General features: G+C 53.1%; 4 protein-coding genes across 10 annotated transcripts; 2 read left to right on the top strand and 2 right to left on the bottom strand.

Annotated features, from left to right (window-relative positions):
- Positions 1–1,411: 1,411 nt before the first annotated feature.
- Alyref (Aly/REF export factor) lies at positions 1,412–5,337 on the bottom strand. Its single transcript, XM_021177297.3, has 6 exons — positions 5,003–5,337; positions 4,526–4,657; positions 2,820–2,967; positions 2,155–2,218; positions 1,879–2,053; positions 1,412–1,769 (listed from the first exon to the last, which is right to left on the bottom strand). Exons 1-6 carry the CDS (start codon positions 5,234–5,236, stop codon positions 1,755–1,757), a joined length of 768 nt encoding a protein of 255 aa, XP_021032956.1. The 5' UTR covers positions 5,237–5,337; the 3' UTR covers positions 1,412–1,754.
- Positions 5,338–5,367: 30 nt separating this feature from the next.
- Positions 5,368–10,981, top strand: Anapc11 (anaphase promoting complex subunit 11). 2 transcript variants are annotated; one of them, XM_021177299.3, is made up of 3 exons: positions 5,368–5,502; positions 6,137–6,263; positions 10,486–10,981. In XM_021177299.3, exons 2-3 carry the CDS (start codon positions 6,155–6,157, stop codon positions 10,629–10,631), a joined length of 255 nt encoding a protein of 84 aa, XP_021032958.1. In that variant the 5' UTR covers positions 5,368–5,502; positions 6,137–6,154; the 3' UTR covers positions 10,632–10,981. The 2 variants fall into 2 exon arrangements, with proteins under 2 accessions (XP_021032958.1, XP_021032957.1); XM_021177298.3 differs by lacking the exon at positions 5,368–5,502 and adding an exon at positions 5,512–5,765.
- Positions 10,982–13,657: 2,676 nt separating this feature from the next.
- Npb (neuropeptide B) lies at positions 13,658–14,255 on the top strand. Of its 3 annotated transcripts, none has more exons than XM_021178110.3 (2): positions 13,658–13,888; positions 13,976–14,255. In XM_021178110.3, exons 1-2 carry the CDS (start codon positions 13,670–13,672, stop codon positions 14,102–14,104), a joined length of 348 nt encoding a protein of 115 aa, XP_021033769.1. In that variant the 5' UTR covers positions 13,658–13,669; the 3' UTR covers positions 14,105–14,255. The 3 variants fall into 3 exon arrangements, with proteins under 3 accessions (XP_021033769.1, XP_021033770.1, XP_021033768.1); XM_021178111.3 differs by having other exon boundaries at positions 13,658–13,900; positions 14,012–14,255; XM_021178109.3 differs by having other exon boundaries at positions 13,658–13,900.
- Positions 14,256–15,231: 976 nt separating this feature from the next.
- Positions 15,232–23,090, bottom strand: Pcyt2 (phosphate cytidylyltransferase 2, ethanolamine). 4 transcript variants are annotated; one of them, XM_085829352.1, is made up of 14 exons: positions 22,929–23,089; positions 21,004–21,092; positions 20,441–20,602; positions 19,468–19,534; positions 18,783–18,867; positions 18,528–18,569; positions 18,179–18,232; positions 17,609–17,747; positions 17,144–17,226; positions 16,771–16,848; positions 16,492–16,557; positions 16,251–16,316; positions 16,014–16,102; positions 15,232–15,903 (listed from the first exon to the last, which is right to left on the bottom strand). In XM_085829352.1, the coding sequence occupies exons 1-14, from the start codon at positions 23,015–23,017 to the stop codon at positions 15,801–15,803; spliced, it is 1,212 nt and encodes a 403-aa protein (XP_085685478.1). In that variant the 5' UTR covers positions 23,018–23,089; the 3' UTR covers positions 15,232–15,800. The 4 variants fall into 4 exon arrangements, with proteins under 4 accessions (XP_085685478.1, XP_085685481.1, XP_085685480.1 ...); XM_085829355.1 differs by having other exon boundaries at positions 18,528–18,572; positions 22,929–23,085; XM_085829354.1 differs by lacking the exon at positions 18,179–18,232 and having other exon boundaries at positions 22,929–23,090.
- Between the last annotated feature and the right edge of the window lie 207 nt (positions 23,091–23,297).

Raw genomic sequence — 23,297 nt, 5'->3', positions numbered from 1 at the left:
CATTCCAGTTCCTCATTTGTTCTATTAAACCTCTAGTTTGCTAAAGGAAAAAGCAAAACAATATTTACCTAAGGGCCCTGCTGTAAAATACAGACTGAGCAATGTACCAAGATTAGAAGTTTCTAAATATACCATGAACCACTGAATCTAATACTGCTGCCTATACAAGATTTAACACTTAATGCCTGAAGGGAGGATTACTCCTTAGCCCAGGTGGTTTGGAAGCCCATTGCTCATAAAACCCAAAACTGAAGACTCATCTACCTGATGTGAAACCTGAGAGTCACCTCCAATCACCTCAAGATCAAAGCAGAGATGGCAATGTCAAAAATCTGGGATAAGCGCAGACCCCCAAATTCTCAGCAAAGACATAAAAAGCCAGGTGTGACTGGCATTCCCAATCCCAGGTCCCAGTAAGGCCCTGTCTAAAAACACCAGGTGGCTGCTCCAACCACGTATGGCTGTCCTTTACTCACAGAAGTACATGCATGTGGACAAAACCAGAATACATTAAGAGTCCTGACCTGTACTCCATTCTGCAGGACTCAGGTCTCATGTGAACACTGAAGCAAAGGCTCCAGCCAGGCAGTGGTCCAGCACTTAAGCGCACCTGGCCTCTGGGGCTCCTCACCTCACTGTGCTCACCCACCAGCCTCAGGCTATCCCAGCACTGAGACACTAGGGCAAGTTTCAAGCTTCCATTGCTCAGCCATACTCCTCAAAATCCTAAAGGAGCCAAAATACCCTATCTTTAACCCCAACCCTCTTGGAAATTGGTTTCTGCCTCAGCTTGCATTAGCTATTATACAACTAACTCTGTCTCCAGAGCCAACCAGGAACAAAAATATCCCAAATGAAGATTACACATGCTAGACATTTACCCTCCCCAAACAACACAACATACTTTGAAAAAGCCTGAGAATGTGCATAGACTCTAAGCAAACACTATGCCACTTTACATGAAAATTTGGGGATCAATCCTCAGATTTTGATACTGCCAGCGAGCATCACACAAGGACTGACTGTACACAAATCAGGAAGGAAGCACCTTTTTTCCTTGTCAATATAGTAAGAAGACAGAAAAACACGAAGGAAACACCACAGGTTCAAAGCTGAAACCAGGTTTCTCTGATGAAGCATAAGGCAAAGGAGTAGTCCAGGAATCTATGGGCCACATCTCTCTAGGTATCACTCAGCAGACCTCCCCATCCCCGTCATCATGGTGCACGTAAAACATCCAGGCAGTGCCAAAGGCCACTGCGCTCTATAGGCTCCCACCTATCCAGTTGGATAAGGCATGAGGACAGTGGGAAGGAGACAGGCCTCACCCACTGCCTCCCAGGCACCAACTCTAATCTCACACCAGGTACTAGCTACAGCCAGAGACTAACAGCAGGATGGACCAGACAGCTCCAGTTCTACACACATTTCTATTTTATTATGGCAAAGGTGAAAATGCCACCTTCTCCACAACAGCAACCAGTAATATTTATCCCAAAAATAACTCAGTACAAAACAGGTCTGTTTCAGAATTTAAAAAAACAAAACAAAACAAAAAACCAAAAAAGGAAAAAAAAAAACTTTACATGAGTTTTTAGATCCTATTTTAAAACAGGAAGAAAAAAAAGAAAAGAAATAAAAAGAAACAAAAAACAAATCCACCATTGTCTGCACAGTTCAGTTGCCAACCCTCCCACTAGGCATCACAGGCGAGGCTTCTGGGTCCTGTTACTTGTGTGGATTTGCTCGGTTGTTTAGCTGGTGTCCATCTGCAAGAGAGTGGGAAGGTCACTAAGGCCCCTGACTCTACTGGCTTTTAGACTACCACAGTAGTCACTCAGTTACACCCAGTCCTCCGAGTCCAAGGACTCAACTCACCCTTGCATTGTAAGCATCCAGCTGTGCGTCCAACTCCTCTGCAGAAAGCTGCTGCTTTGAGTTCCTGCCGGTGCCTCTACCTCTTCCCCGGCTGCCTCCACGTGTCCCTCTCCTGGTGCCACCACCACCAAAACCTCCAGAGCCACGGTTTCTTGTCATGCCGCCTCTGTTTATGCTAACAAAATAACAGAACTGTGAGCTGTCTGGCAAGGCCTTGAGGGTGGCACTATCATAAACCACAGGCCTCTTTCCCCATCTGAGGACCGCAGAACTCACCTCTGTGCAGGTCTTCGCTGTGTATCAATCTGTGATGTGACAAGCTGGATGTTCATAGGGCGGCCTATGGTAAAGAACACAAGAAGTCTCACTCCAGAGGCTCTGAAGCTGACTCAGAGGGCACCACACCCTGATCTCCATGCAAGCTCTGGAAAGGGTTCTGTGTGTCTCCAATGCCCCCAACAAGGTAAATGGCCTGGAGAGCCTGGTGGGAAAATAAAGTGCAATAATAATAACCCCACCAACACCTCCTCACTCCTTCTCAGTTCAGGCTAGGAGGGCTGTTTGGTCAGGTGTTCAGGGTGCTCATGGGCAGACAGGTGTGGGTGACCTGACGGAAGAAGAACAGGTACCTTTGTCTTTACGACTACAGCCCCGCACTCAGGTTGTACTATGGCGGTTCTGAGAAGGCTTCACAGAAGTGAATCTTCCGGAAGGAGCTCAAGGAGGGGAGGGATGTAGCTTGCTGGATGGGGGTTCACAAGAGGTTGGTCCAGATGTGTGGGGCAGCATGAGAGGTGGCAGAATGGAAGAGAGAGACAAAGGGGCAAATGCAAAGTATCCTCAGCCAAGGGGTGGGGGGCAGCCCAGATTCCTACAGGGAGAGGTGCCAGCCCCAAACTCCACACGCCCCACAGGCATCCAGGGCCCAGTCCCAGACTCACCATCCAAAGGGACACCATTGTACTGTTTCATAGCCTTCAGAGCATCTGCTTTTCGTTCAAAGTGCACATCTGCTGTCCCTAAACTTCGTCCAGAGCGATCATAGTGCACAGCGGCTTTTTTCAATGTCCCAAATTCAGCAAAGAGTTCCTGGGAAGGGGTAAAAATTAGCAATTAAGCCAATTTCCTTCTTGTAGCTCAGCAACATTTGCTGTGAGTCCTTGTGCTTTAGAGGTACTTGACTGACCGCCACCCAGGAAGAAGGCAAGGCAGTGGATTAAGAGCTGAGGGAAGAGGAGACAGCAACTGTCATGAACAACTGGGTTACTGTCCACTGAGGGACAGTGTAATTACACCATGCTGTAGATGAGGGAAGACACAAAGTCCTATCACAGGACAAAACTACAAAACTCTCTCAGCAGGGGTACTTTCAACTTGCCTAACTGCTGTTTCACGAAATACCAGAGGCCAAGAGTAAAACTGTCCATTGAGCAGACAACGCAAAGGGCCCAGTATTTTAGGAAACTGTGACAGAGCCCCTACTGCAAAGGTAGGTTCTAGCTCACCTTCCCCTTTCCTCCTACTGCCTGCTGCTGCCAAGTCTGAAGTGAAATGCAGCATGGAACCTGTCCTGACCTCAGGCAGGCTGGGAGTTGGAGAGGGAACCCACAGAGTAGGGCACTTCAGCTGCAGGCACACAGTGGGGAGTGCAGCTAGCTAAAGCAGTTTCCAGTGGATGCCAGAAACCACCTTAAAAAAAAAAGTGTTGTGACAGGCTGGAGAGATGGTTCAGGGGCTAAGAACACTGGCTGCTCTTCCAGAGGACCTGAGTTTAATTCCCAGCAACCAACGTGACTCACAACTATCTATAATTGGATCTGATGCCCTCTTCAGGTGTCTCTGAAGAGAGTGACAGTGTACTCAAATCCATAAAAATAAATAAATAAATCTTAAAAAAAAAAAAAAAAAAAGGTGTTGAGACACCGTGAGTGCTCACCGGCCTTGTTCTTTTCTCCCATGGGGAGGTCAAACAGTTGGGCTCTAGGGAACGGTACCCAGAAAGGCCCAGCACACCCGACTCAGCTCCGGCTATATCAAACGCTAACTCCCAAAATTATGCCTTGTAACCAGAGAACTCTAAATGCCTCTGAGGTCCAGTTTAAAAAAAAAAAAATAAAAAAGACACAAAATCCAAGAAGGGTGGGGGGGAATACTTCAAAGGCATGGAGAACCATGACCTGGGTAAGACCCAGGAAAGATCACCAGTTAAGATCCAGCACAGAGACGAAGGCTGGAAGACACTCTCAGACACCTTTCTCAGAATCTGGGAGATGCTGGACCTTCCTTCTCCCATCAGTTCACCATATCGGGCACAAATCTGAGAAGCAAGCACCTCCAGTCATGCTGGGACCGGAGCTGTGGCCAGTCTGTGCAGGTTAGAAACTGGAAGTCCTGGCAAACAGGGCAGGCGCTCACAGTTCGGACAGCAGACAGGACTCATTTTTAGGGGCACACACACACTGTGACATCTTCCTGCAGCCTGGCTTATGGGGTCGTGCTCAAACCCTACTTTTTCTGAGGCTAAGGCTCTCAAGGGTGAAAGTGGCTGGCTCTGGGCAGCCTAGGGGAGGGCAGGTTCCAATCCGTAAGAGATCCTGGAGCCCACGTCCGCGTGGGACGAGGAGAGCGGAGAGCTCCCGTCTCCTACCTGAATATCAGCATCTGACACTCCGAAGTCCAGGTTGGACACCAGCAGCTTCCCGCCCGTCTCCACGCCGGCTCCACCCCCGAAGCCACTGTCGAAGAGGTCGTGCTGCCACTTGTCGGGAAGTTGTTTCGGCTGGAGAGAAACCGTAAGCACAGAGACAGTCGTGAGACTCGTCCTGGGAGCCCGCGACACCTCGGCGACACTCTCCCGTCGGCCCCGCGGCCAAGGTCGAGGAGCCCCGAGAGTCCCCCAGCCCCGCCGCTCTGCTGCGAACGCCCAACTTCTCTCGCAGCAGCCCCCGCCGCCACGAGGCTGGACCATAACCGGACAAAGCGTCCCGGAAGATCCCGGCCTCGGGGCGGCCTCGCCCCCGCCCACCCCTCGGCCGCGGTCCCGCGAGCCTCGCCGGACGCTCGCCCGGTCCCGGCCCGCCCGGGCGCACCCTCCCCGGCCCGCGCCGCAGGTCCCCGCACTCACTCTGCTGTACGGCGCCGGCCGGTTCCTGCCGCCGCCTGCGGCGCCGCGGGCGATGGCGGGCCGGTTCCTCATAGGCCCGCCGCCTCGATTCACCCGTGCGGCGGCCTGCACTGCGCCGCCGCGGCCGCCCTGGGAGCCGGCTCTGCCGCGACCCCGGCCCCCGCCGCGGCCTCCTCGCTGGCTCCGGTTCAGCTTAATGATGTCGTCCAAAGACATGTCCATTTTGTCGGCCATGGCGGGCGCGGATTCGGGCCTTGGATCGAGCCCGCGCGTCAGCACGCCGCGGCGTCACTTCCGGCACCTCCCCCTGCCTTCCGGCGTCCCGGGCCCGAAGCGCCCGGCGATTGGTCTCGGCGCGCGCGGTCCCGCAGAGCGCCTGCGTACGGCTCGCCTCGGTGGCTGGCGCTACTTCTAAGGAGCCAGACGCGGCGCGGTCGTTTTTATACCTTCCCGCGCGGAGGCAACGGAAGGGCGGGGCGCCTCGTGATTAGGCGGCCGAGGTGCGAGGGCGAGCAGGGGGCGGGGCCTGCGGGCGCCTCCCTGGGAGGCCGGAAGATCCTCGGGCGTCGCCTGGGTGCCGCGCAGTGTGCGCGTCCCGGGTCCCTCCGCACCGTGCGATCGTGGGGGTCCCGACCGGTCCGTGGTTCCGACTTGGTTGTGCTTGCTCGAAGGCTCGGTCTCCTGACGAGCTGGCGTTCTCACCCCTGCTGTAACTTCGCGGATTAGTGACAGTCACTCTTCCTATCTTTAAAAGCAGGCCTTGGTTAGTGAAAACCAATGTTTTGCGTGGATGCGGAGGTTTTGTTTTTGCTTTTTGTTTGTTTTTGTTTCCTGTTTGGCTGATTTGCTTCTGCCCCGGGATTAAAGACGTGTGCCACCGTGCCTGGCTACATGAGTGCAGATCTTTAAAGGCATCCTTAAAGGTGGCAAAACAAACTCGTGCCATTAATCCCACAGGCTCTCCTTGCGGTCTTTAAAGACAAACACGTGCCTTTTTTTTTCTTTTTGGTCGGGACGCACGGAATTTTGGAAGATGCCGTTCTTGACAAGTGCAGCACTTGTCGCAGCTCCATGACTTTGATGCTTAGGTGCTGTCGTATTCCGTACTAACTCCAGGTCATCCTCTTCCCTCAGGTCACAGGTTCTGCTGTCATGAAGGTGAAAATTAAATGTTGGAATGGTGTGGCCACTTGGCTCTGGGTAGCCAATGATGAGAACTGCGGCATCTGCAGGATGGCATTTAATGGCTGCTGTCCAGACTGTAAGTGTCTTCCTCTGTGCTCTCAGAACTTTAGCCTACTCCACCAGCCTAAAAATCCCTAGGTTTCCCAGCACTGGGTAGGCAGAGACTGGAGGATCTCTGAGTTTGAGTTTAGCCTGGTCAACAGGACAAGTTACCTAACCCTAACCGAAACCCCGCTGGGCAGTGGTGGCACAGCCTTTAATCCCAGCACTTGGGAGGCAGAGGCAGGTGAATCTCTGAGTTCAAGGCCAGCCTGGTCTACAGAGTGAGTTCCAGGACAGCCAGGGCTACACAGAGAAACCCTGTTTTGAAAACCAAAAAACACGCCGGGCGTGGTGGCGCACGCCTTTAATCCCAGCACTCGGGAGGCAGAGGCAGGCGGATTTCTGAGTTCGAGGCCAGCCTGGTCTACAAAGTGAGTGCCAGGACAGCCAGGGCTACACAGAGAAACCCTGTCTCGAAAAACCAAAAAAAAAAAAAAAAAAAAAAAAAAAAAGAAAACCAAAAAACAAAACAAAACAAAACAAAAAGCCAAACAGTGCAAGTTCCAGGATAACCAGGGCTACAAAGAAAAGCCCTGTCTTGATAAAAGACCAGGTAAAACAAAAACAAAAAATTGTGGGTTTTAGTTTCTATTTCCTGAGGGGAAAGTCGACAGAAAAAAGCAGAATACTTCAATCCCATGTTTGTCTAAAGACCCCATCCAGCATGATGGCAAACACCTGTAATACTAGCATTTGAGAGGCAGAGAGTAGTTGGTGGCCAGTCTGGGCTCCACAGTGAGACTCTGTTGCAAAAACAGAGTCAAGCAAAAACACTTGTTTTATTTAGGACATGGGGGCACAGACCACAGACCATAATAGCACTTAGTAGAGGGAGGCAAGACAGGGTTTCTCTGTGTAGCCCTGGCTGTCCTGGCACTCACTTTGTAGACCAGGCTGGCCTCGAACTCAGAAATCCGCCTGCCTCTGCCTCCCGAGTACTGGGATTAAAGGCGTGCGCCACCACGCCCGGCTTAGCAAGGATGTTTTGTTTCTCTTATATGTGGCAGCTCCTTCCAAAGTGGGGACCAGCTATAGTACCTTCACTAAGCTGTTGAGCTCAGAGACCCTTTATCTAGGCCTAGAACTGTGTAAGAAATGTGTTATTTGTTTTGCTGACCTGCTGTTGGACCTTCTGTCCCAGCTCTCTGTGCTGTGAGTGGCTGTTGTTATTAAAAGGACCCGATTACCTGAAGTTTGATACCTCTTTCCACAAAGAAAGCCAGGGCTACATACTGAGACCTTGTCTCAAAAAAACAAAACAAACAAAAAATGAACCACAAAGAGTTTATAAACAACTTTCAGGAAGATTTATAGCAACTCTCACCTTCAGGCAAAGGGTGGACATTGAGTCGGTAGAGTGAAGGTGGCTTTGCTGATTTCAGAGGGAACCATTTTTACTAGGTCTGTGACAGAAGGGATGGATGTCTACAAAGCATCCTAAGTGGCTAAGCACTTAGTGTCTCGTGTGTGAAGACGACTCAGACTCTCTTAACAGGGCTTGATAACTGTGCAGAGTGGGAAACATAGTCCAGCCAACTCATGGATGTATTTGAATGAGAGGGAGTCAGTTTTAATGTGACAGTATTGGTCAGGTCTAGTGTGTTTTCTGGATGCAATCTATAGCACCAGATTTCTCATAGATTAAAATTAAGTTACTAAGTGAAAATTAAGTTACTAAGACTAAGTTATTAAGTTAATAAATCTGTTCCAGGACACAGGGGGCTTTAGGGTACAACAGTCTCGTCAAGAAGTTTTTAATTAAAAATAATTCCATCAAGGCACTCGCAAGTCCTTGTATGAATCACCCTCAGTGCACCGGAGCACTCACTGGGAACTCCAGCTTGCGGCCTGAAGGGACATCTTGAACACAAGACAATATCTTCCTCCGCATGACTACCCACAGGGGACGGCAGCTCAGTAGCCCCTGTTGGTGAGCTAGTGGGATCCAAGTCTAATTTGAATGGGGTGATTTCAAACAGAGTTCTGCTTGAAGTTAGGAGCCACCAGTGGTGACTTTAGTCTTTGCACTCAGGAGGCAGAGGCAGGTGGGTCTCTGAGTTCAAGACCAGCCTGATCTAGAGTGAGTTCTAAGAGAGCCAGGGGTACACAGAGAAACCCTGTCTTTACAGACAAACAAACCTGTCTTTAAAACAAACAGACGGGCTGGTGAGATGGCGTGGGTAAGAGCACCCGACTGCTCTTCCGAAGGTCCAAAGTTCAAATCCCAGCAACCACATGGTGGCTCACAACCACCCATAATGAGATCTGATGCCCTCTTCTGGTGCATCTGAAGACAGCTACAGTGTACTTACATAAAAATAAATAAATCTTTAAAAAAAAAAAATCTTTAAAAAAAAAAAAACAAAAAAAAAAAAAACCAAACAGACAAGAAGGAAGAAAGGGAGGGAGGGGCTTGGTAGACACAGATATGACAGATACAGGGCTGGGGCCCCCAGGTTGGACAGGGTACAGTGAGGCTGATACTGCTGTGGGGCAGATGTTCTGTTTTCTAGGCTAGGGAAGTCAGGAATGTTTGTTTGTAACAGGCTCTCATTTCTCATGTGTCCTAGGTCAGCCTCAGAATCCTCCTGTAGCTGAGTGTGGCTTTGGACTCCTGATCCTCTTGCCTCCACCTCCCTTCCTGAGTGCTGGGATAATCCTCTTGTGCAAGGCTGAGGGTAGAGTGCAGAGCTTTGGACATTCTGAACAGCCATTCTCTCAGTGGAACTACATTTCCCTTACTCCCACCCCTGCTATTTGTTTATTTTTAAATTTTACTTTAAACATATTTATGTATTTTTATTTTCTATGTTTTGCCTGAGTGCATGTATTTACCACATGCATGCAGGGTCTGGGGGAACCGGAGGAGGGTGTCAGATACAGATGGCTGTGAGCTGTCATGTGGAAGCTAGGGACTGAACCCTGTTAGCTCTCCAGCCCCCTCTTAGTTTTGATTTTGATAACCTGTCTCCCCTTGGACTTGGACTTGCAGCGTCTGCAGCCTGTGCCCCGGCTTGGGGTGGAAGTTCGAGTTGTGGTTGCTTTCTTTTTTTGTTTTTTGTTTTTTTTTTAAAGATTTTATTTATTCATTTATTATATGTAAGTACACTGTAGCTGTCTTCAGACACCCCAGAAGAGGGCATCAGATCTCATTACGGATGGTTGTGAGCCACCATGTGGTTGCTGGGATTTGAACTCCGGAACTTCGGAAGAACAGTCGGGTGCTCTTACCCACTGAGCCATCTCACCAGCCCTTGTTTTTTGTTTTTTTTTTTTAATTTTGAGGTAGTGTTTCTCTGTATAGCCCTGGCTGTCCTGAAACTCCCACTTTAGACCAGGCTGGCCTTGAACTCAGTGTGTGTGTGTGTGTGTGTGTGTGTGTGTATGTGTGTATGTCTGTGCATATGTTTATGTCTGTGTGTCTGCATGTATGTGTATGTCTGTGTGTCTATGTGCCTATCTGTTTGTCAGCCAGAGGTCAGCTTCAGAGGTTCTGTCCAGCTTCTTTTCTCCCCCCCACTTTCCATTTCTCCCTCTTGCTCTGGCCCCCACTTGCTCCAGGTCCCACTTGCTCTGGCCCCTCCATGTTCACTCCGGCCCATAGATTCTTTATTTTGTTTCTCATTATGGGTGGTTGTGAGCCACCATGTGGTTGCTGGGATTTTAACTCAAGACCTCTGGAAGAGCAGTCAGTGCTCTTTGGAGTTGAGGTTTCAGGTGAAGAAGGTAACAGGTGCTGATAAGTCCTCTATTAGTAACTGTCCCATAAACACCAGTGTCCCCAAGATCCATAGTGCAGTAGATCTCTGATGTCCAGGGAAGGCGCTTTCCAGGTTTCAGGATGCCTGTAATGAAGACAAAGAGTTCTCCACTCAGGCTGTGAGTCTTTGGTATTACGGGTCAGTTTTTCACAGAAAGGTGTGAGAGAGGGACCAGAACCTAGTGGACCAGACCTCTCCCCTCTGAGGACACTTCACTTGCCATAGAGGGAGTCACTGCAGATCTGTAATGCCGTGGGCCATGTCTGGGGATGATTCAGGTCACACCCCTACTTTTTGTCTCCTCTGAGAATGAGAGGCTCTCTGCCAGTGAACTAGAGCTGTTGACTAATGTCCCAGAGGTGCCTGCCTGGCTTGTCACATGCTCTGTGTGTTTTATCTGGTTCTTTACCTCAGGCCGGTCTCTCCTTCTTGCAGGTAAGGTGCCTGGTGACGACTGCCCCCTCGTGTGGGGACAGTGCTCCCACTGCTTCCACATGCACTGCATCCTCAAGTGGCTGAACGCGCAGCAGGTGCAGCAGCACTGCCCCATGTGTCGCCAGGAGTGGAAGTTCAAAGAGTGAAGCCACTTCCCTCTCCTGTGCTGTGCCAGGCTCACCCCCTTCCCTCCCTCCCCTCCCCTCCCCCAGATACAGCACCCAAGTCCCCTCCACACAGCACAGTGGTGCCCAGAGATCTCGGTCTGTTCTGGGGACAAGAATGCTTTCTATTTGGCTGAGACAAGGTTGAAAGGAGCTTTGCTGACTGTTTTGTTTTGTTTTCCCATCACATTGACACTTTATTCAATAAGTAAAACTCATTACAGTTCAGAGCCGTGCTGGAGGCCTCTGCTTGCCTGGTTTCTTGACATACTGATGCAGCTAGCAGCATGTTTTGCTATGAAAACTCAAATAAACAGCTTGATGATATAACGGCCAAGACCTTCATTATAGTCTGAGTCACAGCTCAGACAGGAGGAGGAGAGACTTGGGCAGGGCCAAGCTGGGCAAAGACCTTAGGGTGTGTTTGTGTCAAGGAGACAGGCAGGGTGCACGTAGCCCGTCAGCTGCCCTAGTCTACTGGGAGTCCTGAGATCTTGTCCCATCCCCAGCCCTAGCTGAGCAAAGCTGGCAGCTGCTCTTCCAGAGCCATTTGGTTGGAGGAAGAAATAGCTAAGCAGGCAGTGGTCATGTCCAGATAATCTTCGGGGACAACTGCAGCAAGCTGTTCAGTCTCTTGTGTCTTCCTTGGATGAAGGCAGATATAGTATAGGAGGATATGGGTCCTCTGGTGTCTTAGGGAAGGACAGCCATTTGGAAACTCCGTTATTCCCTAGAGCTAGGGATTACCAGTCATCAGGAAAACAGTAGCCCAGCCCTGATGTGTTAAGCTCCTGGGTAGAAACCAATTTAGGCTGGCATCTAGGAGTTCTGGCCAACTCACCACCTTGTCCTCACTCACTGACTCTTCCCAGTAACACCTCTGCACTCCCTGTGTGCTCCACAGCCGGGGGAGTAGAATACTAGGAATACTAGGAATGCTGGTTCCACGCAGTCTGGATCATCTACATGTTTGTTGGCTCCGAGACTTGCTGCCCACTGTGTGTGGCATCACTGAGGTCCTCCTATTCAAAGCAGACTTGTGCTTCTGGGAGACTAGACCTTCATACCACTTGGCTATCCAGCATGCTAATCCTGGAACTGGCACCAGCTCTCAGGAGTGAAGAGAGCCATTTCAGGGGTAAGGACCCCCAAGAACTGCAGAGGGAAGCCAGGATTGGTGGATTTGGAACTCCTTGAGCTGACAAGTGTGGTGTACCCTGGCTTGTTCAGCTTGTGCCTTCCATCTCCAGTCTGCTCATTCTCTTGGAGAGTCCTCCATGCCTCTTCTAGGAACCTTCTCTGGGACTTCATTCGGGGCCATCCTCACTGAAGCAACTTCCTGTGCAACTTCCTGTTCCCGGGCTCACCTCAGAGTCCTTCATGGCCTTCACTTACCACCGAGGTTCTTCTCGATGTGTTGTCTCACGGTGTCAGCAGCCTTTCCTCAGGGTCAACTCCCCCCATGTAGCATGTCCACTCTCCAGAGATCAGAAAGCCATAACTAACCTCGGCATATGCCTGCTTGCAAATGGGACCCCTGGCTCCTCCCCTTCCTACTCCATTGTTCTTCCACCAGCTTTCTCCAGAAAAGTCAGGACAGTGATATACCCAGCACTGCAGCTTGTGCTCAGCCTAAGCCCCTTTCCCATGTAGGAGCAGGAGGCCTACACCACTGACCTCAGGAAGCTCTCTGTGCTCTAGTCCACCTGTACCTGCCCTAGGTGGCCAGATACTGTCCTATTCATGTTCTGGCTCCTGCACACACCACAAGTCTCTTACATGTTACCCTCCTGTGTCCAGTATTCGAGTCACTGTTTGCTAAGTACAGGTGGGGAAGGTTCCTAGGCCATACCCACTGGTGTAGCATGGGCAGGGCAGTTGCTTGCCCAGGCTTTTCTGAAGGTTGGAGCCTGAGCGCAACACTTCTCCTCAGAAAGGGCAAGTCCAGCAGCAGAGTCTTCCACCGTGAGCACCACACAAAAACAACTCCAACCTTGTTGCACTTGGCAAGATGAGTTATTTTCTCCAAGTTCAAGGCCAATATAGGTTATAGAGTGAGACCCTGTTGGTGAGCCTGGGACAGGACCAAATAAGCAAGGTGGTCTGGTCGTCCCTGTGGTGGCTGATTTTATGTTAATTTGACGTGAACTAGAGTCATCTGAGAGGTGTGATCCTCAGTTGGGAAAATGCCTCCGTAAGATCAGGCTGAGGGCAGGCCTGTAGGACATTTTCTTTCTTCCTCTTTATAATGTCTTTACATTTTATGTGTGTGGATGTTTTGCCTGCAAGCACTTCTGTGCATACATGCATTCTCCCAGTGCCTGTAGCGGCCAGAAGAAGGCATCTGACCCCTGGAACTAGAGTTCCAGGCAGATGTGAACTGTCCTGTGAGCCATCTGCGTGTGGTACTGGGAATCCAACCTGTGTCCTCTGGAACAGCAGTTAGTGCTTTTAACTGTTGAGCCATCTCTCCAGCTTGGAAAAATCAATTAGCGAATGATGAGGGAGGGCCCAGCCGATTATGAGTGGTGCTATCCCTGGGCTGGTGATCCTGGTTCTGTAAAAAAAGCAGGCTGAGGAAGCCCTGAGGGTAAGCGGCACCTCTCCATGGCCTCTGCATCAGCTTCCACCTCCTGTCCCTCTGTAGTTCCTGCCCTGGCTTTCTGTGACTCAGGATATGTAAACCAAATAAACCCTTTCCTCCCCAAGTCGCTTTTGATCATGGTGTTTCATCACAGTAATAGTGCCCTAAGACAGTTCCACATTCCACCCTTGGACGTTGATACATCTGGTCAGTAAAAGGACAGTTCCACTTGAGGAAGGGAGAAACGGGCCCTCTGCCCCATCTCGCAGGGTGTGAGATCCCACTGATTTTCCACTTGCAGTCTGTGCGCCACTCCTTTCTGTCGCCCGCTCTTCCTCACCCCCCTCCCTGCCTCTGTCCCCCGCCCCCATTGTAAATATAAAGCCTGGTTCACAGACTTCAGCCGCTACATTCTGCCTGCCCCTCTCACAGCTCCATGGCCCGGTGTAGGACGCTGGTGGCCGCTGCCCTGGCGCTGCTCCTGCCGCCAGCCCTCGCGTGGTACAAGCCCGCGGCGGGACCCCACCACTACTCGGTGGGCCGCGCCTCGGGGCTACTGTCGAGTTTCCACAGGTTCCCATCTACGCGACGCTCCGAGTCTCCAGCACTCCGGGTGGGAACCGGACCTCTGCGCAACTTAGAGATGCGCCCCAGCGTAAGGAGCCTTGTGAGTGCTAGCAGGCGATGGGTGGCGGGAGCTGGTGGGACAGGGGCGGGCCCTCAGCCTCCACCACCTACCCAGGCCCTGTGTGTCAAAGATGTGACCCTGAACCTGCAGAGCTGCCAGCGGCAACTCAACAACCGAGGGACTTTCCAGTGTAAAGCGGACGTCTTCTTGTCGCTGCACGAGACTGATTGCCAGAGCACCTGAGCCCTGAACCCCAACCCTGCGGCTGGTGACTCCCCCCAACCCCCATATGCCCAGTCTTGCTTGAAGTAGCACAGACCCTGTGTGGGTTTGGCCCCTAGCTCCCACCATGCTCCATAGCAAATGGCTAAATTAATAAAGAAGCAAAACTGTCTCTGCTAAGGGTTGCTGGAGGAGATGGCACAGAGACCCTGACAAGTGGGTGCCTGGCTGAGAGGGTCCCCGGGGTGATGATCGCTCCATTTCCCTTCTGTGCCCTGGCTGGCTCTTTTCCTCTTCCACAAAGCCAGAAAGGGGATAGAGCCTCCACCCTGACTCCAGAGTCTGAACACAGTGGTCCCCCTACTTAAGCAGTAGGCACTGGGCATAGATAGTTTTTGCATGCCATTTAAAACCAACCCCAGAGCATCCTCAGACCCTGCTCCTGAGTCTTTCAGAGCCACCATGTCAGCTCAAGGCTCTTTTAGAAAGCCCTGCTCGGGGTCCTGCCTCACCCCTGGTGAAGCCCCTCCCAAAGGCCCTGAAGGACATAGCTACTGTGTGTGCAACAAATCACTGGGGTGTGCAGACTCTGAGCAAGGGCAGAACTGCACGGGAGCCCTTAGATCCACCCACTGCGCTGGTAGAAGCTTAGCCTGGCCCCACCCCTTCAGAGGGACAACAGGGCTAAGTAGCCTGCCTGGTCCACCCCTCACATGTTCTGGGCCACAGAGCCAAGTGGGCAGCAGACTTGAGCTCTGCCCCAGTTGTTTCTTTTGCCCTGCTTTCCCTCAGACACAGGTGTGATTGAGGCAGGCGCCACCGAGTACCTGAGCTCCCGTCTGAGCACCTCTCATTCTCCTCTCTGTGGTGCCTCATCAGCCACACCTGGCATGGGACAGAGCTGCACCAGAATCCGTGTTTGGGAGCTGGGCCTCGCCATTCCTGTCAGCTGCTTCATCACTGAGCCAGTCTCCCCACAATCAACCACCAAGAGGCAGCTCTGGGGTCCTCAGCAACTGCTGGACTTCACCCATCAGGGTCCTCAGATGTGCACAAGCTGCCCAGCTCTCCCTCCCTTTCCTAAGAGCTCTTGCTGTGGGCGGACTTGGACGGGTTCCAGTTTCTTCCCGGGGTCGGGAGCCCACAGAGCGCTTCCCACAAGGCTTTATTCAGTTGAGCCACTGAGGTACAAGGAGGACCAGGCAGTCTGTGCTGCCTAGCTGTCGGGGCAAGTGCATCTTCCAGGAGTCAGGAATGGGGTGCTAGAACGTGCCCCAAGGTAGAGGGTGCCCACGGGCAGGATGGCCCAGGAACAGAGGTCCCCAAAGCCTCTGGACCTTACACAAAAGCTCAGTGGGCAGATGTGCAGCTTCCAGTCAGGCAGGAGGGGTATCCCTGGCCAAGACTGGGGCAGTGGCAGTTGGAACCCATGGATGCCCGGGATACACAGCAACACGTCTCCAGTCAGTCACAGGTGTGTCTGCTTATCCTGCCCATGGGCCACATCATTGGGCTAGCTACCCTCTCTGAGCAGCTCAGAGGGGAGGGCTGAGAGCCTGCTTGCAAGGCGGGTGCCTCGAAGGCAGGCAGCACCCTCAGCAAGGCCAGTTTCCTTTGGAATTGTGTGAGCTGACATCAAGACACAGAAGCAGAGCTGGGCAGGAAGAGAAGAGGTGGGCACAGGGCAAGGGCGTGAACAACATCTCCGGGTCAGAAGCTAGTCAATCTCCCCTCCAGGCGGCGCCTCCTGCTGCTTCGTGGCCTCCAGAAAGGCTAATTCCTTGGCTTCCTTCTTCTGATTTCGTGCTTCATACTCCAGCCTGGGGCCAGACGGGTGTAGGCTGGTTCTCTCCAATACTGGGGGGTTTCCCACTGCCAACCCGGGGGGGGGGGGGAGGCTGCACAGGGGAGGGAAGGGGAGGGGACACACCTGTTCTTGATAATCCTCTGCACAATCAAGTCTGTAGTGAGGTCACTGCCACTGTCAATTTGATGGAAGATGCCTCTTCTCTTGGGCTCCTAGAGGCCTCAATGGGAAGAGAAGTGGAAGATGAGAGGTCTCCTGACCACAGAGACACCCCCAGCTGTCCCTCCACCCATGGGAGACCAACACCAGGAAGGATGGTTACACCTACTTCCCCGAGGCAGCCCAAGCCGGGCAACCCACCTGGTAGGGGTCAGACCCATCCCTGTCGGGTACAATCTCTGTCTTCCCATGACACACCAGGTCCACCTGGAAAGGGAGCAAGGTCGGGAGACTTAAACTTCTTCAGAGTTGCTATGCCACCACTGACAACCACTTAGGGCTAGCTCAAACCCAAAAAAACTGGCCCAGGCTGAAGCAGGCAAGAGCCTCTAGGAACATTAGCATCATGGTCTGCTCAAGAGAACTCTGAGCGAAGCCTCACCTTGAAGTGATTCAGGAGCTCCGCTGTGACAGAGTATGGTGCCCCAATCACCACTTCTGAAACATACTGAGGAAACACAGCCAGTGAAGCAACTCACTCAGTTCTCATCCCTGGCCAGCTAGAGGGCTAGAGGGTGGCAGAGGAGGCCAGGGGAGCCAGAGGGCAGGGCGGCACGGCCAGGGCCAGTGAGCAAAGGGGACCCTCAGACTCCTCCAGCAGGGGAAAGAAACTGCACCCAGTAGGGCCCAGCCGCCCAGCCCTGATTCCCAGTTCACTTACCCGGCAGGCCAGCACACTGAGAGTCCGCTCGTGCAGGTTCATGATGGGGTAGTTCTTGCCCTTGTACCGGTTTACTTCCTAGGGCCAGTGAGTTTGGCTCAGCTGGAGGACCTCAAATGAATGGTGCCTTCCCTCCCAGCTGGCCGTCGTGGGCAGAAGCTGGGAAAAGTGCCCCCTCTCATAGGAACACCCTAGGCAGGGCTGTCCTGGACTCCAGAAGAGAGCCAAGCTTGCCTTCGCAGGCACCTGGAGCCTCCTCAGTCCTTCAGAGGCCACCTGTACCCAACACTGACCCCAGCAAGGCCCCTTGAGGGACCCCATGGCCCATCAGTTGACGGGGTGCTGAGAAGCAAGCAAGGAGGAGGGCAGAGACCTGGTCAAAGTGTAGGCCGGCGATGACGTAGGGCCTCTTGGCTAGCTTGTGCACCTCCTGTAGGAAGTCCACGTGCCCGATGTCTATATCCAGATTAAGAAGCAGTAACTAGCTGTGTATCATGGTGTTCTCTTGTAAACCCAGCACTTGTGTGGCGGAGGCAGGAGTATTGCAAGTTCTAGGTCAGCCTGGACTACACAGGAAAAATTCTGTCTCAAGAGAGCAAGACTTGGGGTTGTAGTTCAGCAGGAGGTCACTGGCCTCGGATACGCGGAGCCCTGTGCTCCATCCCCAGCCCCATGGATGAAGAGGAGGAAAGAAGGCTAGGTAACAGCAATGGGCACCCAAGGGACCCCGTGCCATTCTCCCTGGTGAAGGCCGCACCCACCACAACCCAGCTCAACCCTAGAGCCTTGGAGGCTATGGGTCCCATTCTGGGGCATGACTTCGGGCAGCAGAGGATACGGAACAGGTCAAAGGCCCCAGCCACATAGATGACCGTCTCCCCGGGCTGGGGTTCCTTCCCAGAAGCAAACTGGATGATCTTCTGGGATGTCTGTAGAAACTGGGACACCCCTGTCCAGGGGCTCTGCCCCCCAGGGCACTGTTAGTCAAGAGAAGGAACCAGTCAGTGGTAGAGGCCTCTATGTGTGCCCCTCATCCAGTACCCTCCCCTTGGTCATTCATTCTGGGCCCAGGGCTCCCTGTGCCCCTGTCGTAGGTGTGGGTGATGGGAGTTGCACAGAGCATTACAGGCTGGACTCCCCCAAACCCCAGCCTGCCAATAACCCAGCAGCACAGCTGGGGGCTGTGTCCAGGCAGGCACTTGGGGCAGGGGCAGGGACACACCATGGTAAGGCCACGCAGGACCACTGTAGCTAGCAGGACTGTGGCTCCACCCGGTGGCCACAGAAGATACTGCAGTCAACACCAGCTCTGCCTGGCAACACACCACCAGGAGCAGGCGCAGAGCCCAGTGGCCGGCAGACACAGCCCTCTGGGGGACCCGGCACCCTGAGGCCACCATCTGGTCACCTGGGAGGAGACTTCTGAGGAAAGTGTGTCCCCGGCAGGTGTCGGGTGAGGGGGCTACAAAGGGAGAGAGGGCCAGGCCATTTGGTTAGATGCCACCTGTAAGGTGGGCAGTCCTTGCTCCTCCTCCAAGAAGTGGCTGCTGGGACTGGCCACCTCTTGCCTGTCCTCCCTCCCAGCATCCACTAGCTGGCCAAGCCTGATGGTCAGTACCTGGTCAGCACTGGGAAAGAGAGGGAGGAGGGCAGACACTGAAGCTTTGGGCCAACCTTTCCCCATGGGATGCCTAACGGGTGGGTGGGAATGTCAGCTGGATTTCCAGAGTGGCCTCAGCGAGCCAGGCTGTACTCACCTTTCCAAAACTGTCAGCATATTCCCGGTACTCAGAGGACATCTCCTGCACACAAGGGCAAGAAACTAAGGGACCTTGCCCTCCTGACTGCCAACCCTGGAACCAGCACGCCATGGCCCTGGAGCCCACTAAGGGGGTGGTCAGGCAGAGAAACAGGATAAACCTGAGGGTGGCTAGGTGGTGCACCCCCGCACCCACCTCCCCCATGTCCTTAGACCAGGGACCGTATCCCAGACCCCATCCGTTTGGACTCACCTGGCTGCTGTGGTGGGCCTTGGTCACCAGCAGCATGCGACCCACGAGGTCTGTGGTGGACACACCCTGGGTGCGTTTGCACTCTCTGGGACAGAGGTAAGGTGGAGGTTTTCATCCAGGACAATCCTGAGGCTCTGCTATAGGCAGAAGCCACCTGGGGGACACAACCCTAACCCAGGACCACCCACAACAGAAAGCCAGACTGGGGCAGGAGCCATGGGCTCACTCAACTGTACAACGTAACTCCAGGGAGTAGGCAGGTCACATTGAGAACACACCAGTTCTGGCCCCCATTCCAATGTTGTTCCCTCTGGCCTCTATTACACTCAGGCTCAAACCCTGATATGCATTCTTGGCTGCTCCGTCCCTATAGGAACCACTGGCCACAGCTGGCTCTTTGAATTACAGTTAATTAAAATAAAAAGGCAGCTCTCCAGGGGCACCTGAGACTACTGAGTCTGCGAGTCTACGGATGTCCTACAAACAGTGCTGATCGAGAATGCTGCCATCTGGCAGAGCTCTGCCTGGTAGCACCGCAGAGGCCCAGGGGTTGATCACACAAAGCATGCTGTCCTGCACTTTCCACGCCTGACGGAGGGCCCAAATGCCTTGCAGGGTATGTCAACACAGCAGCAAGGAGAGTTAGGCAGGGGGTCTCCTCTTGAGCCCCACTCCCTGGACCTACCTGTACCTCCCAGCCTGCTTCACTTCCTCATAGGTATCTCGGCCATCTACGGTCAGCGTGATGTCATCTAGAGGCGACACAGGCACACAGAAGAGGATTTGTTTCTGTTTTGTTGTTATTTTGAGAGGGGGCAGGGCGTGTCTTCCTATGTAGCCCAGGGCAACCTGGAACTCTTTTTGGAACAAGGCTTCTCTGATTAACCTTGGCTGTTCTGGAATTTACTTTATTTATAGACCAGGCTGGCCTTGAACTGAGAAATCCACCTGCCTCTGTCTCCCAAGTGCCGGAATTAAGGGCGTGGCCACCACTGCCCAGCTAATCCAGAACTTAATGTCCCGTTTCAGCTTCCTCAGTACTAATGATGATAGTTATGTGTCATCAGACTAGGCTCATAAACAGGGTTTGTTTTTTGGGTTTTTTTTTTGTTTGTTTTGTTTTTTTGTTTTTGTTTTTTGGAGTTTCTCTGTGTAGCCCTGGCTGTCCTGGAACTCACTTTGTAGACCAGGCTGGCCTCGAACTCAGAAATCTACCTGCCTGCCTCTGCCTCTGCCTCCTGAGTGCTGGGATTAAAGGCATGAGCCACCATGCATGCCTGGCAATTTTTTTTTCTTTTTAGATTTATTCATTTATTTCATGTACGTGGGTACACCATTGCTGTCTTCAGATACACCAGAAGAAGGCATTGGACCCCCATTACAGAGGGTTGTGAGCCACCATGTGGTTGCTAGTAATTGAACTTGGGACCTCTGGAAGAGCATCAGTGCTCTTAACTGCTGAGCCATCTCTCCTGCATAAACAGGGATTCTTAACTGAGAGCCCCCAGGGGCCCCTTTCCCTTTGCCACTGCTCTGGGGATGGTCCCAGAGCTTCCTTGCATGTGTATAGGATGAGCCAAGATGAAAAGCCCACTGTCTCTGTGACTAGGTCAGCAGGGCTGACTGCCCAGCCCCCACCTCAGACCCTGCCCACTCACTGCCGTGAACACAGAAGTCACAGTTGTGCTTGTCCAGTGTCTCCAGGGTGGTGACGTAGGGAGCAGCGGGCACCACCTCATCCACCCACTTGATGGCCTGTACCATCTTGTACCTCTCCTCCTGAGTAAACACCGGGGGCCCCTTATGCTTGGCAATCTCCTCTAGGGACAGAGAAAAGGACAAGACAAGGTAAGTGATATCCAGGAGTCTGGGTCTCAAGGCTGCACAGTGTGCAAATGGTGTGCCCACAAGGCAGGACCCCGTGTCAACAGTATTGTTCTCTGGCCAGCGCGTGTGCTTGGGGCATCTGCTGGTTAACTAAGAAGAGGGTTCAGTCTCTTCTGTTTCAAGAACCGGGGTAGGGGCAGACAATACAGCTGTCCTGTGTTGCCACAGCTCTCTATAGCTGGTACCAGGCTATGTTACTCTCTAAGCTCCCTGAGTCACCACTGTGCTCTAGGGAAGTATGCTGGAACCATTCTGCCCAACCCCCTGCCCCACCCCGTGCCCTGCAGGCTTAATCCATTGGAGTAAGTGTCCAGCACAGCGGCCCCCACCTTACCATCCGTATGCACGCCCACGATGAGGTAGTCCCCCATGGCCCGTGCCTGCCGTAGCTGGTTGGAGTGGCCATAATGCACCATGTCATAGCTGTGAGGACAGACAAGCAGACAGGCAGACAGAAGACTGAGGGTCTTGTGTGGGGTGCAGCACTGCTCCTTGAGAGGCCCCCACCAGGGCTCCTAGCCCAGATCCCGGAGTGTTGGGCTTACAGCAGAGAAGTCGGTTCTCAGTTGTCCATACCCTAAGTACTGGACCTAGGGCAGGACTCGGTGCCAGGTCTAGCAAGAGTGGCAAATTCAGGTACAAGGCCTGGCTGGTGAGCTCCCAAGACAGCTGTTCACTGGCAGATGCTTAACCATTTCCCACGGCTTAGACTGCCTTTGCCCTGTTGGTGCCTCCTGCTATGGGCAGGCATTTCAAGCTGCTTCGGTTCTTTTTCCTTTTTTTTTTTTTTTTTAAAGACAATAAGGTCTCATGTAGCCCAGGCTGGCCTCAAACTCACTATAAAGTCAAGGACGGCCTTCAACTCTTGACCCTCCTGGAACTCACTCTGTAAACCAGGCTGACCTCGAACTCAGAAATCTGCCTGCCTCTGCCTCCCAAATTCTGGGATTAAAGGTGTGCACCACCACGCCCGGCGACCTTCAACTCTCGACCCTTCTGACTCCATCTGCTGAGATTCCCACCCAAAGCCGTCTGTTGGGTGCTACAAAACAAATGTAGGACCTTGTGCATGTTGAGCCAGCATAATACCAGCTGAGCTAGCTACACTCCCAGCCCACAAGATACAAGAGCTTGTCTAGGATTTGAATATGGAACCTCCTGCACCCTAAACAAGAATAGTCCCCCTGGATCAACAAGCCACACTCAAGCTTGGAAACAAGAGACCAGTCCTTTGTTGGGAGCAGATACTGTTCCACCCGGACACAGGTGGACAGTTCCCCACCCCCAGGGCTGGCTTAGCTCTCTGAGAGAACAAGTGCCTGTCACCTGCTTTTACCCTCAAATCTAGGTCGGGGCACAGCACAAGCACTTTGTCAAGGTCAAGCTATGCAGAAGCCAGCAACATGCTGGGCACCGAGGGTGTCCCAGTGTGTACTGGGACCACCTGTATTCTTCGCCATGGGCCAGTGCTGGGCCACAGGTTCTGCTCTGTTTCCTCAAGAACCCTATGAGCTATCATCAGGTCAACAACACAGTGCACGGGGTGGGAAGTGGGACATGATAACGGGCAAATTCCAGGACAGCCCTTGTGCCCACTAGACAGGCAGGGCTAGATCAAAGGTCAGAGTCTGCATCTGGGCTTGTGGCACTGGGCCCAGTACCATGGTGGGGGCAAGGTCATAGTCCACTGACACGAAGTCAAAGCTGGTGACTCAGGTGCAAAAGAACCGAAGGGGACTTAAGTTGTAATTCAGTGATGGAGCACTTGCCTGTACATATAGCACACAAGGCTATATGGTTCCCATCCTCAGCAACCAACCAAAGACAAACAAGAAACGCACAAAGTCTAGCCTATTCCGCTCTGAATGCCCTGAGGAGCCCTGTTGACCATTCCGAATGTCTCTCATCCACCAGGGGTAGGCACGAGGAGGGGCTGAAGATGGTAAGTTATAGAAAGGCCAACATCTATCTATCCGGCTTGTTGACAGCTCCAGGACTTTCTTAGAGACGTCACGGGCTGATATGCCAGAGAAGCTCACGGCCTTCTAGCCCTGGTAACTTGGCTAAAAGCCCAAGGCGAACAGACAGCCGCATTTCCGGTTTTCGGGGAGCGCACCGTCTGATGCACCCGTGTCTGCACGCTATACTCCTAAGTGACCGGAGGCCAGATTGCCTCGTGCGGCCTCGGAAGACTCCGGTTCCGCCAACGGCCGGTGCGTGACGTCCTGGTGACCGCCCTCCCCTCGCCGCCCCACTCACCAGCCATCGCACCACACCCGCACGGTGCGCTGATCTCCCGGACCCTTCAGCCCAGCAGCGCTGGCAGTCCCGTGCCCGTTCCGGATCATGGCACCAGAGGCCCCCCGCAAAGCCCTGGCGGCTCCCGGGACACACAGTACCGTCGCCCCGCCCTCGACGCTTGCGCGTGCTCACGCGGGTCTCACCCGCTTGGCGCAGCCAATGGCGTGCGTCACCCAGGGCCCCGCCCCCAGCCGGGCCACACCCCCTCCGCCCAACTCGAGCGACCAATGGTCTGTGTCGCAGGTGGCCCGGCTTTGGCATTTGACTTTCGACAGGCAAACAGGGCAGGTTAGTACCACAAGTGTGCATGCAGCTCGCCCCGTGCCT

The sequence above is a fragment of the Mus caroli genome, unplaced genomic scaffold (genome assembly GCF_978045245.1).
Source record: "Mus caroli unplaced genomic scaffold, Mus_caroli_1 scaffold_13, whole genome shotgun sequence".
NCBI classification, from domain to species: domain Eukaryota; kingdom Metazoa; phylum Chordata; class Mammalia; order Rodentia; family Muridae; genus Mus; species Mus caroli.
Note: the sequence above shows the minus strand (reverse complement) of the source record. Positions and strands in the feature narration are given on the sequence as shown.

Bases quoted from the DNA above. Each gene is read 5' to 3' on its own strand.
- Alyref (XM_021177297.3), bottom strand. From the start codon at position 5,236: ATGGCCGACAAAATGGACATGTCTTTGGACGACATCATTAAGCTGAAC. The intron at 4,658-5,002 runs GTGAGTGCGGGG...GTTTCTCTCCAG, and splicing joins GGCCGGCGCCGTACAGCAGA to CCGAAACAACTTCCCGACAA. The intron at 2,219-2,819 runs GTGAGTCTGGGA...TCTTTACCATAG, and splicing joins CAATGGTGTCCCTTTGGATG to GCCGCCCTATGAACATCCAG.
- Anapc11 (XM_021177299.3), top strand. From the start codon at position 6,155: ATGAAGGTGAAAATTAAATGTTGGAATGGTGTGGCCACTTGGCTCTGG. The intron at 6,264-10,485 runs GTAAGTGTCTTC...TCCTTCTTGCAG, and splicing joins TAATGGCTGCTGTCCAGACT to GTAAGGTGCCTGGTGACGAC.
- Npb (XM_021178109.3), top strand. From the start codon at position 13,670: ATGGCCCGGTGTAGGACGCTGGTGGCCGCTGCCCTGGCGCTGCTCCTG. The intron at 13,901-13,975 runs GTGAGTGCTAGC...CCACCTACCCAG, and splicing joins GCCCCAGCGTAAGGAGCCTT to GCCCTGTGTGTCAAAGATGT.
- Pcyt2 (XM_085829355.1), bottom strand. From the start codon at position 23,017: ATGATCCGGAACGGGCACGGGACTGCCAGCGCTGCTGGGCTGAAGGGT. The intron at 18,233-18,527 runs GTGAGTACAGCC...CTCCCTTTGTAG, and splicing joins ATGCTGACAGTTTTGGAAAG to CCCCCTCACCCGACACCTGC. The intron at 16,103-16,250 runs GTGGGTTGCCCG...TGAGGCCTCTAG, and splicing joins ATGGGTCTGACCCCTACCAG to GAGCCCAAGAGAAGAGGCAT.